Genomic DNA, 26,118 nt, shown 5'->3' with positions numbered 1-26,118 from the left:
CCCACCCTCCCCCGCATCAAATAATGTTTTTTATCTTTGAAAAGTCTTTATTTCATTTAATTATTAGTACATGTATTGTAACCGGGTCTTGATGCAGATGACATAATAACGCCAAGTCGATTTTATAGGGTTCGATTCCTTTTTCAATAAATTGTAGGAATATGGTAATTGCCGGAAATCACAATAGAACAACACATACATAAAACATAAGCACACAACAAAGACAATACAAACATCGCACAGACATTGACATAAAACATATATTTACTTAAGTCACCTATTAATATTATCAGCAAAGAGCGATAATTTGATAATTTATATTTAAACTATAAATTCCAAATGATCAGAAATATTTACGGTAATAAATATAGAATATTGTTTTCCCTTGGACTGAAATGTCACATTTTCATTGGTTTAAACATAGCAAATGATTGCCTCATATATCTCTATATTTGTTCGGTGAGAAATAATATTAGGCAAAATGGCCGTCATTGGTCGACGCTTCGCTTACTCATTTCGACATTTCATAGTATTTTATACATAAACTGCATGCTGTAAGTTCTTAAAGTATTTGGAGTTGTTGCCCTTTGAAATTCTTTAAAATTAGAGTAGTTGCCCTTAGAATATTGACGTCACGTTGTTTTGTCTGGAGCAGAACAAAATGGCAGCGACGAAATTTGCTCAAATCTCTGCAGAGGAAAGGGAGAAAACATTTGAAATTAACTAGCAACAAAACATTGTAAGTAAACATGGGTAAAGCAAAGATTTTGAAAGAGTATTTGAAAGGTGAGATGAAAATTTTGAAGAGTTTAAATGAGTTAAATTGGACAAGATGTAAGGCATATTGTACATGGCTTTGCGTAGATCATCGCTATTTGTGAATAAATATGTCGCTTGATAGTCCTCGAGAAAACAAAACACTTATTAGGTTAGTTACTGACTCACTACGGAAATATATTGGGTTGATCAATCTCATAGAAGGCTCGGCTTTGCCTCGCCATCTATGAGATTGATCAACCCAATATATTTCCGTAGTGAGTCAGTAACTAACCTAATAAGTAATAATACATACCCTTTTCCATATGACAGCTTGTATCAGCCCGAGACACCAATATCAGCCCGAGGGCCGAAGGCCCGAGGGATGATATTGGTCGAGGGCTGATACAAGCTGTGATATGGAAAAAGGTATCTATTATTATATTTATTACATACTTAGTAATAAATTTTTTTAAAAAAAACATCAACTTGAGCAAATTGATTATTCATATTATTTGAAAATATAGTTTAGACATGTACATGTATTTAATAAAAATATGAGTTCTTGCTTTAACAAACATGAAGCTACAGAACGGAATTTCATCAGGTTTTAAAAGTTGACTGCTTAAAAACATTTGCTAGCATTTGAAGTTTTCAACTGCACTAAAAAATGTCGACTGTAACTGTTAAATGTTTTATTTTTTGTCTGTAAACATGCAACTCTGAAAAAAGGCAGAGGAGTTCCGCAAGGGGTGTGACACGGATCCGTATCAGCCCTGGAGGGCTGATAACCTGTATCAGCCCCGGAGGCCGATACGGATTTTGTAATGCCATCTGTATCACATGTGCAAAAAAACCTGTATTTATTACTAAGTATGTAATGAATATCAATAAACCTATTTACAGCAATGACAGAAACATATAGTTACCAACTTATGGAACTGAGTGCAGATCCTATTTACTGGATTTCATATCATGAATCGATCACCATATTCAGTATACAATGAATATCGTAAATTTACTTTACTCCATTTAATTATATTCCTTTTTTCACTATAACTTCTATCAACTTTGTAACTCATGTGCTGTATTTATTAATTGTGTTAAAATGTTATTCTTCATGCAATCTCCTATGGGAGGAAATAAAGATAATTAGAATGAATGAATGAATGAACAGTCTGGGCAATTTAATGAATAAAACATTTACATGTAGCTTTTCTTGATAATTCATTACAAAGTTACACACATATACTTTATTAAAAACAATAACTCTCCACACTCATACGGGTTAAACATATTTATTTGTCATTTCTTTATATCGTAAACCTATTCTTTCTCCATTGTTCAAAACAGTTTCGCAGACGATAAAATGTAAATAGCCGCGAAAACGAAAGTGCCCTCTGCGCTTGCGCAGCGTTCATAACTACGAATATTCACACCTCCGTTATTAGAGAGTTCCATTACGGAAACTTGCGAACGTTTCGTAAGTTAAGGTTACGAATAAAACTTACGAACACGTTAGTAAAACAGAACATTCTTATCTTAGGTTAAATCTTACGAAGTTCTTAAGTAATAATATTTTTGCGTAAGATAAGAAGCTTAGTAAAACTCATGCCTGTTTATATTGGGTACTGGCACAGTACCAGTTATCGGCTAAAATTTAAAGTTTTCTTTTCGTAATTCCTTATTTCTTGATATTTTTGGATAAAACTTTACATACTTTAAAAAGTGAACTCCTTATTTATCAATCTGTTAGTTTATATCATTATTTAGAACCCAAAACATCTTGTTTTGTGCTTTTAAGCACGCCCCGAATTTGTCGAGTTTTTACGATTTACTGTACCAGTTATCGGCTTCGTGATAATAACATAGTAAAAATCCGTGTTCATGTTGATTTTATACACTGCTAAATGTAGTTTGAATTATGCCCCTTGTGAGGTCAGACTAAAGTATTCGGGGTCATGATACATTATAAACAAAACTCATAAAATAATTCGTTTATTATCATACGGTAATACACCAAATCGTATACTTTTCAATACATAATTGTGCAATCAGGCGTTCAATTGCGCTACGAATCTCTCGGAAATTCGTGAATTCCTTTTGTTAATACATGTTAAATGTATTGATTTTATATGTCAAATCAAAGAAGGGATATAATAACGTATCACAAAGAGGTAATATTCTATTTTTAACTTATTACGTCACTTCCTCCACTGCTGAAAGTGCACAGATGTAAAATCAGCGGTAAACAGTGATCGTTTAAGCTCATGTATAAAACATATTCAAGAAAGTTTTCAAGCAAACTTACTTTTCTTTATTCGAAAAAGACGACTGAATTAAAAAATCTTGGATTGTCGCGTGCTATAAACCCGAACTCTCAGTTTAGCCGATAACTGGTCTTAGCCGATAACTGGTACAGTACCAGTATGCTCAATATGACATACTCAGATTGAATTAAACAAAATAATTTAAAGAAACCAGAAGATAAGATACGTATAACAAACTCTCTATTCTGTTCATGTTTCAATCTAAGTCGGAAAAAAATCACTACTTAGTGGATTCGATCCAGCGACCACAAAATCAAAAAGACCTCCGCGTTACCATTAGGCCACGCACCTTACATTTTCAGCAGATGTATTTTCAATATATATGGCTATATACATGATTGTATTAGAAAAGACACTAATTGAAATATTTGTCTAATTTTCAGTACGAAGACCACGTTAAACCAAAATTAATCCAATGTAAACGTGTACTACAATACCTGTAGAACATAATTTTAATCGGATGTCTTTGGTTTAGAGTGGTTCAATTAGTCAAATATCCATTTATTTTTTTATCGTATACTAACTACTTTTCTATATATCCCTAACAAAACCTGAATATTTTAATGATGCCGTGTAAGATAATTAAGACTCTTCTAGCATGGAAATTGTATTATTTGCGTTTCTTTGAATATGTTTAAACTAATTAGGCCTACTGTATAATATTAAAAATTTTTGATATTTGCAAAAGTTCTATATTTGAAGCCAAATCGTATATTAAGTGCGCTATCCCTCTTTACACCTATCGGAAAATGTAGGATGAGTTAACCATCCGGCAAATACTTTGGTTTAATAAAGGCAAGTTAATATGCATACACTAGCGTGTTTTTTTTCAAATTTCATACAATTTTATACCACGACAGATTGGTAATAAACCCTAAGGATTAATTTGTAAGCAAGGCCCAGATTCTGTTCTAGGTCTTTATGAATAAATGATTTAAAGTTAAATGGGGGGGGGGGGGTGACCAGAGATATGACGTGCTAAATAACCACTCACTGGTTATAAAAATTTCATAGTTATCATTTTCCACTCAGCTGCAACAAAGGAATTAAGGCCATGTAGATGTATATATATCATCCAATACAGATAAGATTTTTCATTTTTCAACCCTCAGCTAAATATCTAGCTATGCAATTTTTTGTTTCCATTTTAAAGAATAGGTTAAAAAAAACGATGAAGAAAAAAAACCGGACACAGTATTATTATACGAAAATGAAAAAAAAATATATGGTTCATTTAGCATTGTGTTATTACTGTGTAAAGTGTTAAATTCAGGCCGGGGCTTGCGCGCTATTTTATCTAGTATTCTATAAATTTACAATAGTTAAAACCTATTAAGGAAGAAAAATGCCAATTTATATATTTGGTGGAAATAAATTATATTTCACAATCACATTCTTTTCAAACTAATTACATCAAAATTGCGGGCTTTTGAAATATGATAGACATAACCCAGTTAGCCAATATTTGGAAAGAGTGCATTAAAAAAATATTCCGAGACATTAGAGGATCTGTGCTCATTGTACATGTAATCATCACAAAATTGTAGATTAATTCGATGAAATATTTAGTTATAATTGATTGCAACAAGACGGCATTTAATGTTTATTTTAAAAAATATATCAAAATAAAAATGTGTTACTGTTTTTGAATTTATAAGGTTGTGTTAATTGTTGTTCTTTCAAAAAAAGGAAATTAGGCTATTTATAAAGTAAAAAAAATAAGAAATGCTCCCCCGTTTAGAACCCCCATACTTCACGTTTGTATTTACTGATTAATTTTTGTTTCAACTATTCAACAATTGACAAGTCCACTTTTAAAGATACTGTAAACCAACTTTAATACGCATGCGAGAAATTTTCGCAAGGTTCGATAGAGCCTCGTCGTCGCGAATATTTCTCGCCGCGAACTAGTCGGTGACATATAGTTGTTAGATAAACACGGGTCTCGATAAGGCTAGTTCGCGAACATTAGTCGTTGCGAACCAGTTTCTCTGAAGTTAATCTCGAAATAAAGTCGCCACGAATAAAAAGTGGTTTGCAGTAGTCATTTTTAAATTTTTAAAGGTAAATTCATTCTCAGCAATTCTTTTGCTTAAAGTGATTTTAAAAGCTTCAAATGGGTTTATTTGATTTGGCTTATTTCATAATTTTATTTTTCAGAAGTGTTGGTTTCAAAAAGTTTGCATTCATCTATGAACTATCAGTTCATCTGATAATGGCACACCAGAACCCTGAAGAAACTACTGAAACATCTTCTGATTTTATGGTATAAAAAGATATCTCTTTTTATATCGGATTTACTAAGTCATTTAAGCCTCAGGTCACAAAATAGTTTATCATTGAAAAGAAAGCCAATTTCAAAGACAAGACTGCTTTCATAAATAACCCAAATTGGCCCAGTCGACATTTATTATCAGGTTGCAAGATGTACATTGTATTATTATTTTTTTTTATAAGAAAGCACATTTCTAAATGCAAATATACAGAACTGAACGTTTTCACTATTCTGTAGGTTCAGATAAGGAAGCATATTTTCATAGGTAAATATATGATAATGCAACTTCATATTATCTTGTTATTTTTTCAAATAAAATTGAATTTTAATCAAACATAATTTGATTTTTAAATTTACTTGGTATTCACTTTTCAACAAGTTTCATAAGTTATTTCATATGATATTGAGGTGGTGTATCTTACAAACTTAGTAAATCTTGATCTTAAAGTAGGTACAGTATCTGCTTTTCACTTCTCTCATTATTGATTTTCTAATATTATTTTTTTTTACATAATGAGGCCCATAATAATAAGATTGTCCGTTTATGCATCAAAGAACTTCGTTCTTCTTGGTTTGCATATCGTCGTAGCTCAGTAGTTAAAGTATTGCACTTCTGAACCGCAGATTATGAGTTCGAATCCGCCTGGAGCTTTTGTTCATGTTAACTGAATTAAATTTTTGAAAATGTAATTTTTCCTCCAAAATTGCACATTTTTAGCCTATTAGACTTAAATACTTATTATCCATGATGATATCTATCATAATTAAGTAATTTTCTGCTGATTTGAGAAAATATTTCACGGTGTAGTGAGCCACCTTAAATTCATTTTTTTAATATGAGAGTTTTTCCGAGTTTTACATTTTTTAGAAGTGTTTTATATACAAAAAGAGGCTCAAGGTTTGTAATTTAAGCGAGCGATATGGTTCATGGTTTTTTTGTAATCATGCATGTATATGCATACATATAGGACGATGTAGACGCGAACTGTGAGACATCGTGTTGGATAATTTCCTTTTTTAATAAAGTCACTAAGTTTTAGTTGTAGAGTCTGAGACTTTTACTTTTTTGACAGCAAGTCACAACATAGCGATTTCAATTTATGAACCTTTTCATATCGAGAATAAAATGTGGGTATCTTTCTACATGTTTGTACTGATTGGGTTAGCTTCTGTCTATTAATCTGCAGGTCTCAAGTTCGAACATAGCAAACATTTTGTTTCTACGAATAGTGATATATTTTTAAAAGTTTTTTTCCCCAAATTGAATTTATGTCATTTTCAAGTCAAACGTATGCTAAAACTCTGTACTTAAAAGAATATAGGAATTTGGGCTTGTATGCAAAATTTTTCCAAGTGGTGGAAGAACCTTTTAGAGCTGCCTCATCGAAAATTAATGACTTAACAGAATAGTTTTCCAAAATTTGCTCGCACATGGTATCACCCAAATCCAAATTATATTCTTACGTTTTGTAAATCATTTTAAATATCGCCACTAAAAATATTTCTTATTACACCAGACATTTCAACTGGAAAGTTCTTCAACAGAAGTGTCAGAAGAATCAAACAAGGGTGAGTTTATATTTAATTATTTCGTCAACTCAGGTTATTTATTTGCTAAAGTAATGTTATAAACATTTTAAGAAAAAATAGTCACGCGATGATATTTTGACAGTTTTTAAAAAATCTCCATGTTCTTTCTTAAAAACAGCAAAACGTGCAATCCGTACCAATTTTACCATCTTATTTTATAGTTATTGCATGTAGTATGTTAACAAAATGCAGATATTTTCTTTCATAGATAACATATTTTCAATTTTTTGTTGTTTTCCCAATTTTTATGTAGGTGTATTGAGTTTAACTTGTGTTTATTATATATTTGGTATAAAGTGCAGGGTTTTTGCACCCCAGATATGAACAAAGGCATGCGCCTTTTACCACTTTCTCTGTATCACTACTCTTCATGTCACCCTTTATTACATCTTTCTGAAACACGATTGCACGTTGTATTCTAAGTTCCTCCGATGTTTTTGTTTTAATTTGGTTTTTAAAAAAAGCGTTAACTGTTCCAACACATTTTAAATTGTGTAAAATGGGATGCTATTGAATTTATTTCTCATAATTTATTTTCTTGCAATTTAAAATTGTACATACAAACGGTCATTTGACCTTTAAAATGACATTCAATTGTACAAAATTATAACGTTATGTTAGACAGATTAATACCTTTTTTTTTTCGATTGTCTTATGTTGACTTAATAGGCAAAATTTCTTTTACGATATAAAATATATTTTTAGCCAACCAGAAATCGTTTTACAACCAGAATTAAATTATATAAAAAAAGAAACAATTTATCTATTCAAATATATGATAATAACAATAGAACATATTTTTAACCTTTTCGACTAACAATGTCCGGTATTTGTATATAAAAAGGCAATAAACTGAATAATGAAATATAAACAATCGTTCTTTCTTACACCATTAAGGTAACTAAGGCTTGAGTACATCGGTATGTGCTTTGTGCTTGGAAGTGTCATCATATTTACAACCAAATATCATCCAATGAAAAATAATGTAAAGAAACTTAAATGTGTTTATAAAATGAGCCCTCTTTATCTTTCAGTTGATGTTCATAAATTTCTTGCTGATCAGAGCAAAATGAAAGATTTTTCTCTCCTGTACAAATTGCAAGCAGGAATTTGATCATGTATCTCATAAACCGTTTCTTCTTCCATGCTTAGATGCTATTTGTAAAAGTTGTATCCTTGAGATCTCGGAAAGTGCAAGTTATGAATGTGACAAATGTTGTCGCAGTCATATTTGTTTTCAAAATGGACATTTGTCATTACAAATTGACAATACAAGAGAAATTGCATCAGAAATATTTCGAATAAAAAACGGTGGTTCCAGCCTGATGTGTGAAATGTGCACCAATGACAATGTGGCCTCACATCGCTGTTTTGACTGTTCAGTTTTCATTTGTGAAGACTGCGTTAGGTTGCATTTAAGCCTGAAAACACTCAAATCACATTCCTTCATGGAAATTAATTGTCTTCTAACCGGAAAAATAAAAAGTCTTGGTTTATCATATGTTTCAAGATATTGTCCAGTTGCTGGACATGAAAAAGAACAGATCAAAATGCACTGTTCCGATCCATTGTGCGTGAAAAATGTGTGCGTTTTATGTGCCATTAGCGCTCACAAAAATCATAATCTATGTGACATCACAAAGGTTGGAAAAGGAATGGAAACTAAAATGGAAACTTTCTTGAAAAGTATCGAACTCAAAGTTGAAAAGGCAAACACGTCTATTGCTCAGTTATCAGTTATAAATGAAAAATGTCTTAAAAACTCGCAGCAACTCCAAGCTGAAATAAAAGCGCGTTTCTTTGAAGCAAAAAAAACTTTAGAAAAAAGAGAAAAAGATTTGTGTGAAGCTGTTGCTTTACATTTAAAAGAAAAACAATTGTGTATTGAAAATGAAAAGAAAAAAATATCGTCCTTTAGCAGTTCCTGCAAAGAATCAATATTTTATGGAAAAGTTTCATCCGAAGTAAACGACCATAACCATTTTGTAGACATTGCAAACATAATTCTACCTTATTTTGAAGTCCTTGATAGGCAGGTACCAGAAATTGAACTGACTTTGGATACAATGACTTTCTCCTCACAATCACCAGATTCCTGTTTTGAAACAATAATTAATAGTTTAGGCAAACTGTTGGTATGCAACGCTTATTCGCCAAAATCTAAAGTTGTCGTAACTCCTGCAGTTTGCTACGCTGGTCAACAAATACAATTTAAAATACAATTATTTTCATCTACGGGAAATTTGATAATTGATGAAGATGTCAGTGTATGTTTAAAACTCAACGGGGAATCTTTCGAATTCATCAACTGTGCCTTTGAAACATCGTTTTCCTCTTTTGCTGGACATTGGGTTCCAGATAAGCCACTGAAGATCTCCTGGGTTGTTGTAAGTAATGGTATTGAGCTTCGGACTCTGAATGGAGTCATTAACATCAGAAGAAGACGTATCTTTGAAAAAACAGAAGTAACACACGATAGTATACAAACAACAGCAGAAGTCAATCAAGATTTGATTCCAATTGAAAGTTCTGTCATTATGAATAAAGGTATGAGGTGTCCAATGTTAGAATTAAAAACAAAAGAAGGTTTGAAAATAAAGATATATTCAGGTAGCATCACTCGTGTAGATGTTGATTGCATTGTTAATGCTGCAAATGAAAATCTAATGCATGGTGGAGGAGTGGCAGCAGCAATATCATATGCTGCTGGGTACCAGTTTGATCAGGAGAGTAGAGATTATGTACAGAAAAATGGTCCTATTCCAGTGGGAAGATGTTGTGTGACTTCTGCAGGCAAAATACATTACAAATGTGTGATACACACAGTGGGACCCAAGTGGGGAGACTATGGAGATAAAAATCAATGTCTAAAGCTTCTCCGGGACTCTGTTAAGGTTACCTTTGAAGAGGCTGATTATCAAAAAATGAGATCAATTGCTATTCCAGCCATAAGTTCTGGTAAGTTCTATTTGTAAGTGTCTAAATTAAGATGAGATTTAGATGTGAAAAGTGTCAATAACTATTGTTCAAATATTTCATTTAAGTTTTCAAGGATATCAATTTTTGTTTAAATAAATATTCTGTTGGTCCTCGAAGGTTTAATGTATATCTTAGTTACATGGAATATGATGTATGTTTAAATTGGTGGAATAGACTCCACAAGTAGAAAGACATGTTTTCCATATTTATAATTAAATATAATTGTGCATTAGATAATCAATGTTGTGCAATGATAAACTCTTGAAAAAAAATGGAATATTTGAATCATAGATTCACATTCAAATATTAATTTTAATGTTTAAATCTTAAAGATAATATTAATAAAAGGATGCTGTACAGTAACATCTGAAACAGTTCAATAACCTGAGAGTGTGTCATGACCCAGGCTTAGGTCATAAATAACTTTACTACTCCCAATGACAGAGATGTTTTTATTTGATAGACCAATAAAAAAATTGATAAATAAATTCATTTTTTAATTGATTAAACTTTGATCTCAAAAATGTTGATCTCTCATAAGAAATACTCCAGATTTGGACGTGGACTTCAAAAATCTTCCTTGTAAGTTCCAAAGAACCAATTATATATAAACCTTTACATAGGCATCCTTATACGTGGCTGATAATGTGTTATCTCACCAAAACAAATTCATGTTCTTTGACTGTGCTGTTCAACCATTGCCCATTATATCAAATCATTAATAAATTAATTATGTGATCCTTCATCTCGTTTACCAGTAATTTTTCCATACAGAGATAAACTTTGAAAGCATTCATAAGACATGAAAACGCAATTTCTTTCTTTTTGTATTGTTTGAAATAATGTGTTGAATGGCAATTTACATGTAGTTTCATATCTACTATCTTTTTTGTTTAATCTTTGCTTATTACTAAGGACATGTCCTGTCTTAAAAATATGGAAACTTTACACAGTGTTACACACTTTAAAAATTCTCAAGCCCACACTTCTGTCATATTCTATATTCGGTATAAAAAGACTAAAAAATTTATACTTTAATTTCGGATGTGTATTTATATTTTTTTATAATATCAAATTTTAAATTGTTCAAGAGTAGAAGCACAGAATCCAAAGATCTATGTACTACAAATTGGTATAACCTAATATAATAAAGAAGATGGGGGAATAAGATGGCACAAATGCAGTTTAGTTTAGTAGTGAAATACAATTTTGATGAATTTTTTTTTCCCAATTAAATCTATTCAAATATACTATAATAGAAGTTTGCATATATTTAACAAAAGATAAGAAAAAAAAATATTGCCAGAATTTTTGCAGTATCGAACCCATAACATAAAAACCCTAGATATATAAGGTTAGCTTATATCGGATACTCTAACCACTGAACCATTTCAGACACAACAAAGTACGCTGTTTAAATATTATGTGTGACTTTGACCATGAATTTACGGACTTGTATTTTTTTTTCAAAATTTTCAATTGTTGGGATACAAAATGATTTTTTTAATGTATAGTGGGTCATCTCTCCACGTTTTTGTTGATTGAAATCAGTTTGTTTTCCAGTAGACCTTATTTAGACTATGAGAAAAATATGAAGTACAGACCCACTCTATAAAAGAAAATGCCTTGAAGTTCTAAGAAATGACAGTATTTGCAGGTTTTGTAACGTATACGCCTGTTTGAGTCAACATATTCCAAGTATTGAAAATGTGTATAGGTTAAAAATCAATTATAAGTAAAATGTATATTGTTTTAAATAATTTAATATTGGTTGTAATAAGCAATTTGATTGGCTAATATGGATGGAGGGACTTGCTTTATTTTGTATAACATTACTTGGGACGGGGACATGCCCCCTTGACAACCTGCAGCTGGAACTAATTTTTTCACATATAAAGCATACATTCGCGGTTTATAAAGCGTAAACTGCCCCAAGTTATGTTATATCGTATAACATACGTCAAAATTAAATTCATTCCTTAAATAGTTTTTAAAAAAATATCAGATTTATTGATATTTTAATATTTCAGTAGCTTTTCCATCCGTGTATTGGGCATTTTACACGCCTTATCCACCCATCTTCTTATATATTAATACTTATTTGCAGAATAAGATGTGCTATTTTATAAATTATTTATAAAAAGAAAAATCACTCATTCATAACAGTAATTTTTTGTCTTTCATTTGTAATACTATTTGAGTAAGAGATTGGTAACTTGGCCATTGCAGCTCAGTGCTCTGGTGAGCAAAGTAGCTCTTAGATTTCAGATTTGGATTCCCCAAGGCATATTCTATAACACAGTTGTATTGTCTTATTTGTTTTAAAAAATGAAAATTTCCAAAAATTGGAACTACTTCCGGTTTCGAGCAAAATTAATGAATAAAAATTTAAACCCCCAGTCAACCATAGTATTGATACATCTATCATCAGTAAAAATTTCTAAGCGATATCCTCAACATTCATTGAGATTTCCTCTGGACAAAATCCCTTTTTTAAAAATTAAAAATGGCTGTCAAATTTGAACGGAAGTTACGTAAATGCTGAAACTTTGATATCGTTGAGGCACGGTACTTTTACAAAAGCTCTGATAATTTCATTAAAATCGGACGAAAACTTTTTGAGATATAAAGCCGAGAAGGAGTCAGAAAAAAATGAAAAATAAAATAATAATAAAAAGAAACCGAAGAAAAACAAGAGGGTCTTCCGTTGGAAATGGAAAACCCTAAAAGAATATCAAAGGGGAAAATTGATTTTTATTCATGTATTATACAACATTGTTCAGATAGTTTGTATTATGATTCCATTAAGCTGATTATATCATACCTATTGTTCCTCAGGTGAGCGATGGGGCTCATGGGGCTCTTGTTAATAAATTGAGGCTCACAGCAAAGTGGTTTTCATTTCCTGTGAGTTTTTACATGTTGTAAACTTGCCAAATATAACGAATTCCACTTATAACCAAGGAGAATAACCCATCCCTGGCACTTTGTTATAAGCATGTTCTACTGTATAACTCATGATTGTATAATACTCTGACCATTTAGGCCCACAGATCTTTTGTTTCATCTGTTCATGTAATTTATTTAATTTTGATCAGTTCTAATGTATGACCAATTTTTCTTCCTTTGAAGAGATCTTTCCTTTGTTTTGATACATAAAAATTTTTTTTTAAATGTATCTACCTCTTTATTTACATGTTTTTTGCAATGCTTTAGTAAACTTGTGTATATGTATTTTGAAAATAAGATATACTTATTATGTTTTAAGGTATATTTGCCATACCCAGGGACCTGTGTGTAGAGCAATATTACAAAGCAGTGATGTCTTTCAGCAGGAACTATGCTTTTAAGAGTCTTCAGGAAATTCATTTTGTAGATAAGGATGAATCAATGGTAAGAGCAATACAGGAAGTATTTCAATCGAAAGAGCCATCTGCTTCCAACGCAGAGAAGTCTGGAAACCTAGACCAAAACAATGGCAACCCTGCATTTGGTGCCGAGAAAAGTGTTAGTTCAGCCATGCCACCGTCTAATGCCTTCACCACTGTGCATGTCTCAGAAAATTTGAAAATCAAAATACATATAGGCAATATACAAGACATTGTTGCTGATGCTGTAGTTTGTCCACAAGATGAATACTGTCTTTCAGAGGATGTTATTGCTAGAGATATTTTTAGAGATATTCCCGATGAGAAACCTGCTTCGAAACAAATGAAGCTCGGAAATACTTTTTTACAACGACTCCAAGAAGATTCCCAATGGAAGATGATCATTCATGCTGTTACTCCTGTTTTTGACAAGGAGCATGCAAAAGACACTAGACAGTTTGGAAGAATATTAGATACTATTATTCAAATCATCCTGAAAACAGCAGATGAAGCAAAGGTTGAATCTATTGCAATTCCTCTTCTTGGAACAGGTAAAATAAAGTGTCATATTGCATACTTACATGTATTTATTAATAATAAACAATAAACTTTCTTTTGTGCATAATTCATGTGGGTATAACAGAGTGACATTGCAGAATAATTACATATCCTGTGTTGGGGGTTATATTAAATTTTTCTGCAGTTATCATTTATAACATGCATGAATCATCAAAGAAAGCATTTTATTGTTTATATTTACATCTTTCGTCAAACATTTTTGAATTAATCTTAAAAAGTATATGAAAGTAACTACAGTGTTGTTAGAAACATCAGTAAGTTAGATAGAAGAAATAGTCAACTTTTTTTTACATGGAAATTTGAGTCTGAGACCATCATGATTATTTCTTGGAGACCATGATTTTTTTGAAGTTGCTGAGCGTTTTGAGCAAATGATGGATGTATTAGATATATAATATAAAATATTTATTTATATAAATGAAATTTTATATTGATATATAGTTAGATTGATTGTGGCAAATGGCAATATACCATTTCTGGTATATTTTTTTGAAGAAAAAAAAAACAAGAATTGATGGCCATGCTTTTTCTATCATGCTAAGGCATTTATGTTATTCTCATAATTCTATGTTATGTATCATAGAGGGACACTCAAATTTTATTTAAAAATTTACATGTAAAGGAAACGAAAACATTCTTTATTACATATTTTGTGCAAAATGGTTCCAGTCAAATGATTGTTTGAATACTTGTATGAACTTCAAATGTGAATTTGCCAACTGATTAAATCTTAAAACGTGTTAAAGGAAACGAAACTACATTATCAAAAAGTAATTTTGTGAAGTGAACAAAACTGTTTGTAGATGATTGAATGATGATTTTTGAATATAAAGAGTCATTAATTCTAATTTATGATTGCAGGTATAGGAGAATACAACACACCTGTTCATATTTGTGCATCTAGTTTTACCAAAGCTGTTACGGCATACAAGTCTGAGGTTATGTATTTGAAAGATATTTATCTTCTTCTAAAGGAGAAAGAAGATGAGGAAATGTATGTGGAACTTTTTAAGTACAAATATGAAATCACTAATAGAATACTGATGGATTCTGGAAATTCAGGTAGCTTAGCAAACACGGTGAAGGGTATGCCCGAAGAAGAAAACTGTTGCATTTGCATGGACACACCAACAAAACCAAAAAAACTTCCCAAATGTGGGCACATATTTTGCGAAGAGTGTATTGAGCAGAGTTTCAAGTACAAACCAGCCTGTCCTAACTGTGGAACGATCTATGGGAAAGTGACTGGAGATCAACCACCAGGGTTTATATCAATAAGAAAAAGCGTCACCAGACTGCAAGGATTTAACGACAGCAGTGGGTCCATTGTTCTGACATATACGTTTGACGACGGAAAGCAAGGGGTAAGTTTCGACAGCACATAATGATAAGTAGATTTAGGTTTTTTATGCTTGATGCATTCTTATATTCACACCAAAATAGGAAATACAATGTTTTTCTCCTAGCTGGTCTGTTTGTCACACCTTTTGAAAGTGTAAAAATACATAAGGTCACACCAGTAAAATTTCTTATTCGTCAGACCCCGCCCGCTTATATTTAAATAGAACTCTTCAAATAATGTTATTAAATTCCTGCATCCATTTATGTTCTATTTCTGCTCTATTCTTCATATTCTAAATAGTTTTAATTCATAAATAAGAAACAAAGAAGAAAAGATATATCCGTCCGCACAAATTTATTTATGTAACACCTAAAAAATTTGGCTACAAAAAAAAATAATTTTATTATTTAATTGCTTCCCGCTCATACCTTTTTTCACTGGATTTCCGAGGAACAAGAAATTATATTGGTGTGGCCTACCTATTAATAGTGTTGATCATCATATCGCGCAGAAAGAACAGCCAATTCTTCCACATAATGCATGTGAAGGGTACTATAGCTTCCATCCCTTGAAAGACAAAGGTCAGCCCGTGGAAGTCCATATGGTGTTCATTCTCAACTTCTCAGCATCCCATGTGTGTAATAAAGGTCGCGGTCATAGCAGAACAATTAAATTAGTTAATATGGGTTGCATATTTTTTCTGCAGTGATAGCTGCCTTTGTGAAGCACCAAAGAAAGCCTTAAAGGGGCATGTTCACGATTTTGGTCAAAAATTATTTTTCCGATTTTAATGTTAACAATGCTTCAGTAAGATGTATTTATTAGGCAACCGAAATTTGCGTGTCATTTGATGAGTTATAAGCGAGTTACAGAGCTTACAATTCTTCACTCTGTAAACAAAGCGTTTGTTTACATTTTGAATGTTGAAGTGAAAATTCCAGTTTTAGAATTAAAATGAATATGATGAACATTAACAACTGTTTATTTATGCTTAAAATGAATAATAAGATAGACAAAACAGCTTCAAAAAGATTTTTTACTGGTACATTGAGCCTATGTAAACAAAAACAGGGCACGAGCCTTGTTTACATGATGAAGAATTGTAAGCCTTGTATCTTGCTTAAAACTCAACGACTGGCACCCAAATTTCATTTGAACATTAGAAATGCATTCCTATAGCATTGTTAATAATAAAAAAATAAAAATAAAATTTGACCAAAATCGTGACCATGCCCCTTTAATTGATTGTTTGACAAACTCCATGATTTCTTGACATAATTTTTTTCAATATTTACAGACAGAGCATCCAGATCCAGGAAAGGTTTACAAAGGGATTAGTCGTTCAGGTTATCTCCCAAACAATGATAAAGGCCGGCTGATAGCTAAGCTACTCAATGTAGCATTCAGCAGGCGGTTGGTGTTTACCATTGGACGATCAAGAACTACAGGCCATGATGGAGTAATAACTTGGAATGATATACATCACAAAACTAGAATAGACGGAGGACCAGCAAGGTAAGTCTACTGAAAATGCACAGTTATAGTTATTGAAAACATTGAGATTTTTAGGTCACCTGATTATCTTTTTTGAGTCAGGTTACTTGTTGCTCTGGTCTTCTATCAGTGTGCATTGTTAGGAAACTTTTCAACATTTTGACTCTTAGTAGCAAATCTTGACCATAACCCCCTTCCCATCCCAGGAGCTATACATTTCTTTTTAAAACTTATAATTTAGTATTTTCTTCTCTCCTTTTGGATGTCCTGCAAACAAAGTAAGAAACTGGGTACAAAGTTATTATATTGAAGAGAACCATGAATTCATGGCACCAGGATCTAGTTGTTCTGGTGTTAATCTAGGGCTCTATTTCTAATATGATGAATACATGTTTATACAGTTTCCTGATTTTCACTGAGCCTCTAGCAGGCAAAAATGCATTGCTAAAAAATACAAGGACGCCTTTACAAACTTTGTGAAAGTTAGTCAATATGTCTAGTGTTTTGGTGGAGGTCGAGGCTCTTCTTACATTATTGAAAACATGCATTACCCCTATGAAAAATGTTTCCTCTTTTATTTTACATCTTACATGTAGCAGCTTATCAGATGAGATATTAAATATAGTTAATTGCAGATATCGATGACACACAGACCAGCAGTTTTAATATGTTATCAATGTCATTCATGACATCATCAAAGGAATGAATCTGATTATCATAAGCTTGCTCCATGTATCCATGTTGTAATGGAGTGTATGGTTATGATGAGTAAGGATACCTATACAAAAAGCTTTAAAATAATGATCTAGATTCCAGGGGTTCTTGATAATGACATTCATGTCGGGAAAACATACATGATTTTGGTTTTTTTTAATCCAGTTATTAAAGCTGAACACCGCTCGTAAATATCCACTGTCCGCCATATTTCTCTTTTATCACTGCTGTCCCTACAACCCTTATATAAGGGACAGACCTCTAAACAGTTCAAAGTACTTTGCTGTAGAGGTCTCACCTGTGTGGACGTACATTTTGCCTCGCCGTGTTACTCGGTCGCGATGAAATAATCAAATTTTACGCACCTTTTTGAAGCCAGGAGAATACTAACATCAAATAAATTGGTCAATGCATTATTTACGAACAGAAAATGAACATAAGATAGGAAAAAATGCATAAAATCTAAAGACCACGAAAGGAATACTACATGTCGGCCACGAGGTTCAGGTGTGCAATCGGGTGTAACGAAATCAAAGGGTTTATATACCAGGTATCTGTGTGACGGTGCCTATTTACGAGCGGTGTTCAGCTTTAAGTTGGTGAAAATGGCGATTGGGTGGGCGGCTGCCAAAAGGGTACCCTCTTGTACGGATAACTCCTCCTACAATTTTGAAGATAAGAAGTTGTTCTTTTCAATGGTACATGTATCAGTGGTGTACATATTACTAGAATTTTGATTTCAGATAATTTATGAAAAAATACCAGCTTTTGAACTTAGTCATTTTTTTGACAAAATATTGCATATACAGTACCGTCAACGCGGATCCCGTATTTGACCGCGCTCCCCCCCCCCCCCCCCCCCGGTTATTTAATCCTTTCCGCGTTACACCATCGCGGTTAATTCATCGCGGTCCTTGCTGCAGCCAATGGCATGTTTAAACCGCGGCGGTGTGACCTACCGTTGAACAAGGTGATCGGAGATTTTTACCTGTATGCTATTAGACAACAAGACGGCCACCAAACACTGAGAGTCATTCTATACTGGCCATGTCTGATGTATTGTTTCCATTTCACATATTGAAATGATTACGTATTTTTAATGCACGTTTTCAAAACTCCTTATCAATTATTTTAGAGATATTTTAATTAAAGAATCATCTGCACCCGTATTAATTTTCATGTAACTGTTGATATACCTATTATTTCAAAAATATTTAATCATTTTTATAATGTAATCTACATGACGGAGAGGGTTAGAACTACATGTATAATATATTATTTTTCGATTTTTTAATGATTTTAAACATTTCCGACTACAAAAATGTTTTAATTCTTATCAGTTTTTTAACTCGTTTTACGGCACTCTCTCGATGCTCAAGACAATTAATCTTGTCCGTGACAGGCACATGCTACACGGAGAACGTTTACCTACGGTCAACGGCATGATATGAAAATTTTACTCAACCCGTAAAATACTTAATTATATTGACATAATTTTATGTGAGTTCAATATGAAGCTACAACACAAATGTACATGTAGTATCAGTTGCGAATACCGTTTTTCGTAACCGCCCCCTCCACCTCTTCAACGTTTTAATGACTGTGAAAATACATGTAAATTGTACTTGACTTTAGTCCCAATTGTTTTAACACAAAGGTGTGAAACCATCGCATTGACGGGAAATCACTCTACGCTTGAACGCACAGAATACACTGGTACATGTATATGAGACAGGTGGATAATCCGTGTGACGATCAGGAATTTCATCTGTTTTTCAAACAATTTTAATAACAGTAATAACAATAAATAGTTATTCATTTTACTGGTATCTGTTTAACTGTTAAACGTGTTTAAGATGCACCCCCTCCGCAAAAAAACTAAAACCTTCAATATAGACTAAACGAGAGAGAGAGAGAGAGAGAGAGAGAGAGAGAGAGAGAGAGAGAGAGAGAGAGAGACTGTCAATACTCAAGACAATTAACCTAGTCCGTGACAAGCACACGCTACGCGTTGTACGTATACCATACAATCAACGGCAAAATATGAAAATTTTACTTTACCCTTAAAATATAAAAAGATATTGATATCATTTTATGCGTGTTGAATATGAAGCTACTACACATATGTCGTATCAGTAGCGAATTATAACGTTTTTGTACCCCCAACCCCCTTTCCAACGTTTTAATGACTGTCAAAGTTAACTGTATTTGTCCCAATTGTTTTACACAAAGGTGTGAAACCATCGCACTGACAGGAAATCACTCTTCGCTTGAACGCACAGAATTCACGGGTATGAGGCAGGTGGATATTCCTTGCAACAAGTGACAACCAGGAATTCTACCCCCAACCCCCTTTCCAACGTTTTAATGACTGTCAAAGTTAACTGTATTTGTCCCAATTGTTTTACACAAAGGTGTGAAACCATCGCACTGACAGGAAATCACTCTTCGCTTGAACGCACAGAATTCACGGGTATGAGGCAGGTGGATATTCCTTGCAACAAGTGACAACCAGGAATTCTACCCGTATATCAAACAATTTATCTAACAGTAACAATATATAATTGTTTCATTTTAATGCCTTCTTAAACTGTAAAAGGTGTTTCTTGTCCCCCGACAAGAAAGAGAATTAATTTTGTTTTTAACTGTTTAAATAACGTTGTATACGAACTAAACTTCACCAACACAATGTCAAGCATTAAATTAAACATCATAAACAGTGTTAAATACTTTATTGTTAGACAAACTTCTTTTTTTTCCTTTACCTGAAAACTAATAGAACGAAACTGTTTTCCTTTATCAAGGAAAGAGCACGTGGTGCAGCTCGCGGGCTGATTTGATTGACAGGTGAAGCACGTGGACTCAGACTGAAACTGCATGATGGATTCAATCACAATGTATCTGTGTATACGGTCCCTATTCTATTATGAATACTAAACTTAGGAAATTTTTATATTAGTATATTTCAAATGAACGCAGTGGCGTCGTGGGGGGGGGGGGGGGCTAAAGAGCATAACCTCTCTCTCTCTCTCACATAAAGATCGTAGATAAAACAAGATCGGCGACACTCAATCAAGAAGCCTCCTCTGTAAGATAGTTGTACGGTTAGACGAAGCCGTACGCAATTTGGAGATTTTCTTTTGTCTTGAATAGGTGTGAAAACCCCTAGAGCATGTCGTTTCTACCCTAGGTTTGTTAATCACTATACACAGGAAATGATCGCGACTTATAATTCATTGGCGGATCCAGAGGGGGGGGGGGGGTTCCGGGGGTCGGCACCCCCCCCCCCTTTCTCTGGGACATATGAATTTTTTTGAAAACGTTTAATGCCTATTTAAAGGCAATTTTTCCCATTTATAATAGAAATACTGTAATTATTTCAAATAAATGCTTTTAAAACTGCTTATTTAAAGAATTTCATATTGTTTTGTTTCCATGAATCGGAAATTCTGTTACAAAAATACCGTGTAAGGGGTTAACCATTATGAAAATGCACAACTTTTAAAAACTTTTCTAAATATAATCGCATCTGTACTAGTGCCGGATGATGTTAGCGCACTCATTACAGAGGTCACATCAACTGATCAAGTTCCCTACGACAATTGCTTTTACCATTGTATTAAACACGTACCATCTTTTCAGCAGATAAATTATCCCCATTTTTGTCATATCCTATCAGTTAGACCTTTATTTAAGAAGGCAATCGATAGAAATCAAAATTGATAAATAGTTCAGAATTTAAAAACAGTGATCAACGACATAAACAAAAATATCCAAAATATCCATTTCTATAATAGTTTGTCGTAATTAGTCTGAGTTATTTTTTTTTTATTAAATACAGTTGTATACGCACTGAAAACGTTCAAAAAGTCCTGGTTTATTGACAAATGATGAATATTGCACATATTGATTTTCATTAAATGGAACCCCCCCCCCTTTTCCAAATTGCTGGATCCGCCTCTGTAATTAATATACACACTAAAGGAAATATGTACAAAAATAGTTGGCATTTGAATTTTTTTAAAGTAACTCGAGATGTATGCATTTAATAACATGTACAACTTCCAATGTTGTTTTGCGATGTAACAACCTCATTCCATTTCTTGTAAAGAAGTTTCTATCTTCACGCACACCAGCAGGCATGTTCACGAAACTTTCCTAAGATATGACCTAAGTGTGTTCCTAAGATATGACTTAGGAAAAAAGTTAGGAACATCCTAAGATCAACTTAGGACACGTCTTAAGATGTAGCTCGACGGTTACTTAGGAACATCTTAAGTTAGGATATCCTAACCTTCTACAACCATTCTTATTTTCACAATTATTCATTCAGATCGAATTTGAAAGACTTGTGTAGGGATGAATCATTTAACATTTTGCCAGAGAAAATTGTACGTCTCGATAGTTAACACAAAAGGCCTAAAACCAGTAATTTTAATTTATGCATTTTAATAATTTTACATTTACCTAAATATATATCAGTTACCAATAACAATTTAGTTTGTTTTTCTTAAAATGAACACCCCCCCCCCAAAAAAAAATTAAAATAAAAAATATTACAAGCCCCCAAAAATTCAAATAACTGTTCTTTTAAAAAAAGAAAGAAAATATTTATCAGGACAGAATTGGCTTACAGGCAGATAATTATGTAAACAACACGTGTGTATTGTCATTTCATAATTAACATTAGAGAATCTTGTCATTCAAGTACATGTAATACATAAACACGCGATTTTCAAAGAATTTGAAACACATGTACTCGTACAAACACAACCAATTTCCCTTTAATCTGCAATATATAGAATACACGAACATTTTAAATAAGAAATAAGTTGTAATATATCTCGAAAATATATAAACACAGTTCATTTTTTTTCTTCAGAATAAAGTGATAAAAAGTGAATGATCACGCATGGTATATGTAACCCGATGTAAATTTACTTCTTATAGCAAAGGACATTTAAATAATTGCTATCAAAAATTATTATAATCAAAACAATGAATGTAACTCATTTAGTGTACAATGTAGATAAAAAAAAAAATAAGTGAATAACTTTCATTCGTCCAACAGAGATAGTATTTGCGAAAAAAAATCTTAATTTGTCAGCTCCAAGGCAGGCATATAGCAACGGGGAATTGGTAAGAGTTTGGGGTCCCACTCCACATCATTTTGTTAAAATGAACATACATGATAGAATAATTAACTATGCCCCCCCCCTCCCGGATTAGGAATTTGATGTTTGTCGAAAATGCTGGAACTGTGGAAAATATTGCCTTATTCTGCCAGTCTTAAGAAAATGCTTCACAACATCCCAATATCCCTAAAAACGTGATTTTATAGCTTTAGGATGGTCTTAGGACAAGGTAGAGGATGTCTTAAAGTTAGGACAAAGTTATGGCGGTTCCTAAATTTAGGAGAGCTTCGAGAAACAGACTTAAGACTAAGACGTATCCTAAGACGCACCATAGTCCTAAGATAGCTTCGTGAACATGCCTGCAGAACGATTAGCCATTGTTTTATGAAAATCACAGAATATACGTGTATATATCTTTTCAGGGCAACACTTAGTTTAAAACTGAATAACGTGCGATGTGAAGAATCATACAATTTAAATCATGAGTACCTTTTTCCTTTGTGTTTTAATTAGGAGAACTGATTTTCCTTTGAACATTTAAGTGTGAGCATGTGTTTTTATAAGGCTACAACTAGTCGGTTTACAGAGCCGGTTGAAATCAATTTTCCGAACAAATTATAAAATTTTTATCAAAACAATGACGCTTGTTACAACGTTATAAGGACGTAATTTTCCGTAATATGCGCGATTAAGCCACTTTTAAAATTTGAATGAATTTTTAACGGTTTGATAGGATAAAAAGATAAAATGATATTGAAAATAAAAATATACATACCTGAATATTTATAAAGTAAAATATTTATTTTAAGTAAATAAGTCTTAATAATTTTACATTTTTTGTTTGTTAGATTTTAAATTTAATTTAATCGTATATCGATAAATCAATAAGTTAGTAAAGCATAATTTTTCAACCACCTGCAGGCATGGCTCATTTCACCTTGGATTGTACGGATGACAGCTTTAAATAATTAGAATTCAAATATTACCCCAGTATTACCAAATAAACAGCGAATATTAAAAAAAAAAATTTACCTTCAAGATATGTGATTTTCTATAAAAGGATCATGATTATCTTTATGCATTCGTTAACTTACATTTATTTTTAATGCATGTTATATTTTTTTAATCGAGGGAGATAACTCGTGTTCCTTTTCGATACTTTTTAACACCTGTAATCGATCGTTCAAACCGCGGGGGTGTTGTCATTATGGGTGATTGAACCGCGGGGCACGCGGTTTTTACCTGAGACAGGTATTTAAACCGCGTTGCAATTTGGACCGCGGGGGTGCGCGGAAAATACGGGATCCGCGTTGACGGTACTGTAGGGTACTCTCATTGTACGGATAACTCCTCCTACAGTTTTCAAGATAGGAAGTTATTCTTTTCCAGATAAATTGTACCTATATTAGAGGTGTGCATATTAGTAGGATTTTGATTTCTGATAATTTATGAAAAAAACACCAGCTTTTTAACTAAGTTATTTTTTGGTAAAATATTGCATATAAGGTACCCTCATTGTACGGATAACTCCTCCTACAGTTTTCAAGATAAGAAGTTGTTCTTTAGCAGATCAATTGTACCTGTATTAGAGGTGTGCATATTGGTAGTTTTGATTTCTGATTATTCATGGAAAAAATACCAGCTTTTGAACTTAGTAATTTTTGGCAAAATATTGCATATAGGGTACCCTTATTGTTCGGATAATCCTCCTACAGTTTTGAAGATAAGAAGTTGTTTTTTTTGCAGATCAATAGTACATGTATCAGTGGTGTGCATTTTACTAGGATTTTGATTTCAGATAATTTATGAAAAAATACCAGCATTTGAACTTAAGTCATATTTTGGCAAAATATTGCATATAGGGTACTCCATTTCTCTGGATAGGGTAGGTAGTGTTTATCAATTCTGGGTTGACATGGATTTTGGATACAGTTGACATAAAAAATAACCGGTTTGCTGTCACATTGACAGCTTTTCACTTCTTTTGAAGATTTTTTTATATAAGAGAAAAATGAAGAGTTTGGTTGAAGCACATATGAATTGTATGTCAAATTACAATCAATCTTTTCATCTTAAGATGTAAATGCAGAACACATAATTTGAAACAAACCTCAGAATGTAAATAATTATACTCTCTCAAATGGTTGTAGATTTGGTTACCCTGACCCCACCTACCTAGACCGAGTGTTGGAGGAGTTGGAGGCCAAAGGAGTCACTGAGGTGTCGGCTGATGATCCAGAGGAATACAAGGAGTACTCAAGACTAATTAGATATTAGTACTTGAAGGAGAAAAAATATATACATATTTTATTGTAGTTAATATTCTTTCAGAGTGAGTCTAGTTTATCCATTGTTTTAATGTTTGTTTGATTAGATTGAAGCATACATAGATGAAAAGTGCATTCTTCCTTTTGGTTGTATAAGATTTTTCATGCTAAAATTAAGAGATTACTTTTATAACTTGTGAAAGGACCTACTGCTATTAGAATGTTATTTTACTCTAGAAAATACTGAAATTGTACATGTGAACTTTCTATATCTGACCTCTTTAACTGACATGTATTACAGCTATTTAAGTTCTTAAATGCTGTGTTAAATTTAAAAGTTAGTTACCATTTTTTACTACCTATTATATTCACGTTTCAAGAATTTTATTTTAAGTATTGACGTTTAACGATAGATGACAATAAATGTATAATTTGACGTTTTGTATAATTTAGAATTATATATATGTAAGATTATCAAAATAATTATATCGGAGTACATGTTCTACTCCAATTTCATATCAATAAATATTTCATTTATATGTCAACTTTGAATAGCTTTTCTTCATTCAAAATTTATAAAAAAGCTTCAAGTCGTTTTGATGCATAGATGTAGCACTCAGTTACCTAGATATATAAAATGCAAGGAAAAATTGCATTCAATAAAAACCTCTAAGATTTAACGAATATAAAAATATTGACTTTAAACTTTTATCTATCAATATTGAAAAAACCCAACTTATAACGTTTGTTTTCAGCTTCTAAATCATATTGTGATTGCTTTTCCATCAGCTTATTTTTCAATAAGTGTTTTTACTTTTGGTATATTGCCCACATTCATAAAAATAGTTTTAACTTCTGCATAATTTTATCAAAGACACAACGATTAAAATAAAATTGTTCTCTATTTTGCAAATGATTAAATGCAAAATGTTTTACATGTGACACATTGTATTTGTTTAATAAGCGATGGTTTTGGTTTGCATTATGTTAAGAAAAAATATATTTTTTGTTATGCTATTTTTGTCAAAGGATTTTTAAATTAAGCTATCTTGTTCAGTTTGCTTTTGAATTATTATTTAAATATCATTCAAAAAAATTATTGAATCTTAATAAAGCTTTTTTGAAAATGTAAGGACCATGTTGAACCCTCAAAAGTATTGAAAAACTATTTTGTATTTGATTATGCAAAAGCACGAACAATACAAAAGAAATGTTCCATCGCCTTTTTTCCATATTTTAGTAAACTATTTTAGAAATTGTATCTCTGAATTATTAAAATATTTATTGAG

The 26,118-nt window shown here is 32.3% G+C and overlaps 1 protein-coding gene across 1 annotated transcript in view; it reads left to right on the top strand.

Annotated features, from left to right (window-relative positions):
- Window positions 1–26,118, top strand: part of LOC105320519 (uncharacterized) — a 28,876-nt gene extending 2,758 nt beyond the window's left edge. The window contains exons 2-8 of the mRNA XM_066079300.1: window positions 5,247–5,352; window positions 6,879–6,930; window positions 7,986–9,909; window positions 13,199–13,849; window positions 14,739–15,241; window positions 16,517–16,734; window positions 24,713–26,118. Of these exons, the coding sequence (XP_065935372.1) occupies window positions 8,277–9,909; window positions 13,199–13,849; window positions 14,739–15,241; window positions 16,517–16,734; window positions 24,713–24,839 (3,132 nt within the window). The 5' untranslated portion in view covers window positions 5,247–5,352; window positions 6,879–6,930; window positions 7,986–8,276 and the 3' untranslated portion in view covers window positions 24,840–26,118. The remainder of the gene's footprint in view (window positions 1–5,246; window positions 5,353–6,878; window positions 6,931–7,985; window positions 9,910–13,198; window positions 13,850–14,738; window positions 15,242–16,516; window positions 16,735–24,712) is intronic.

This window comes from Magallana gigas, chromosome 3, assembly GCF_963853765.1.
Source record: "Magallana gigas chromosome 3, xbMagGiga1.1, whole genome shotgun sequence".
NCBI lineage: Eukaryota > Metazoa > Mollusca > Bivalvia > Ostreida > Ostreidae > Magallana > Magallana gigas.
Note: the sequence above shows the minus strand (reverse complement) of the source record. Positions and strands in the feature narration are given on the sequence as shown.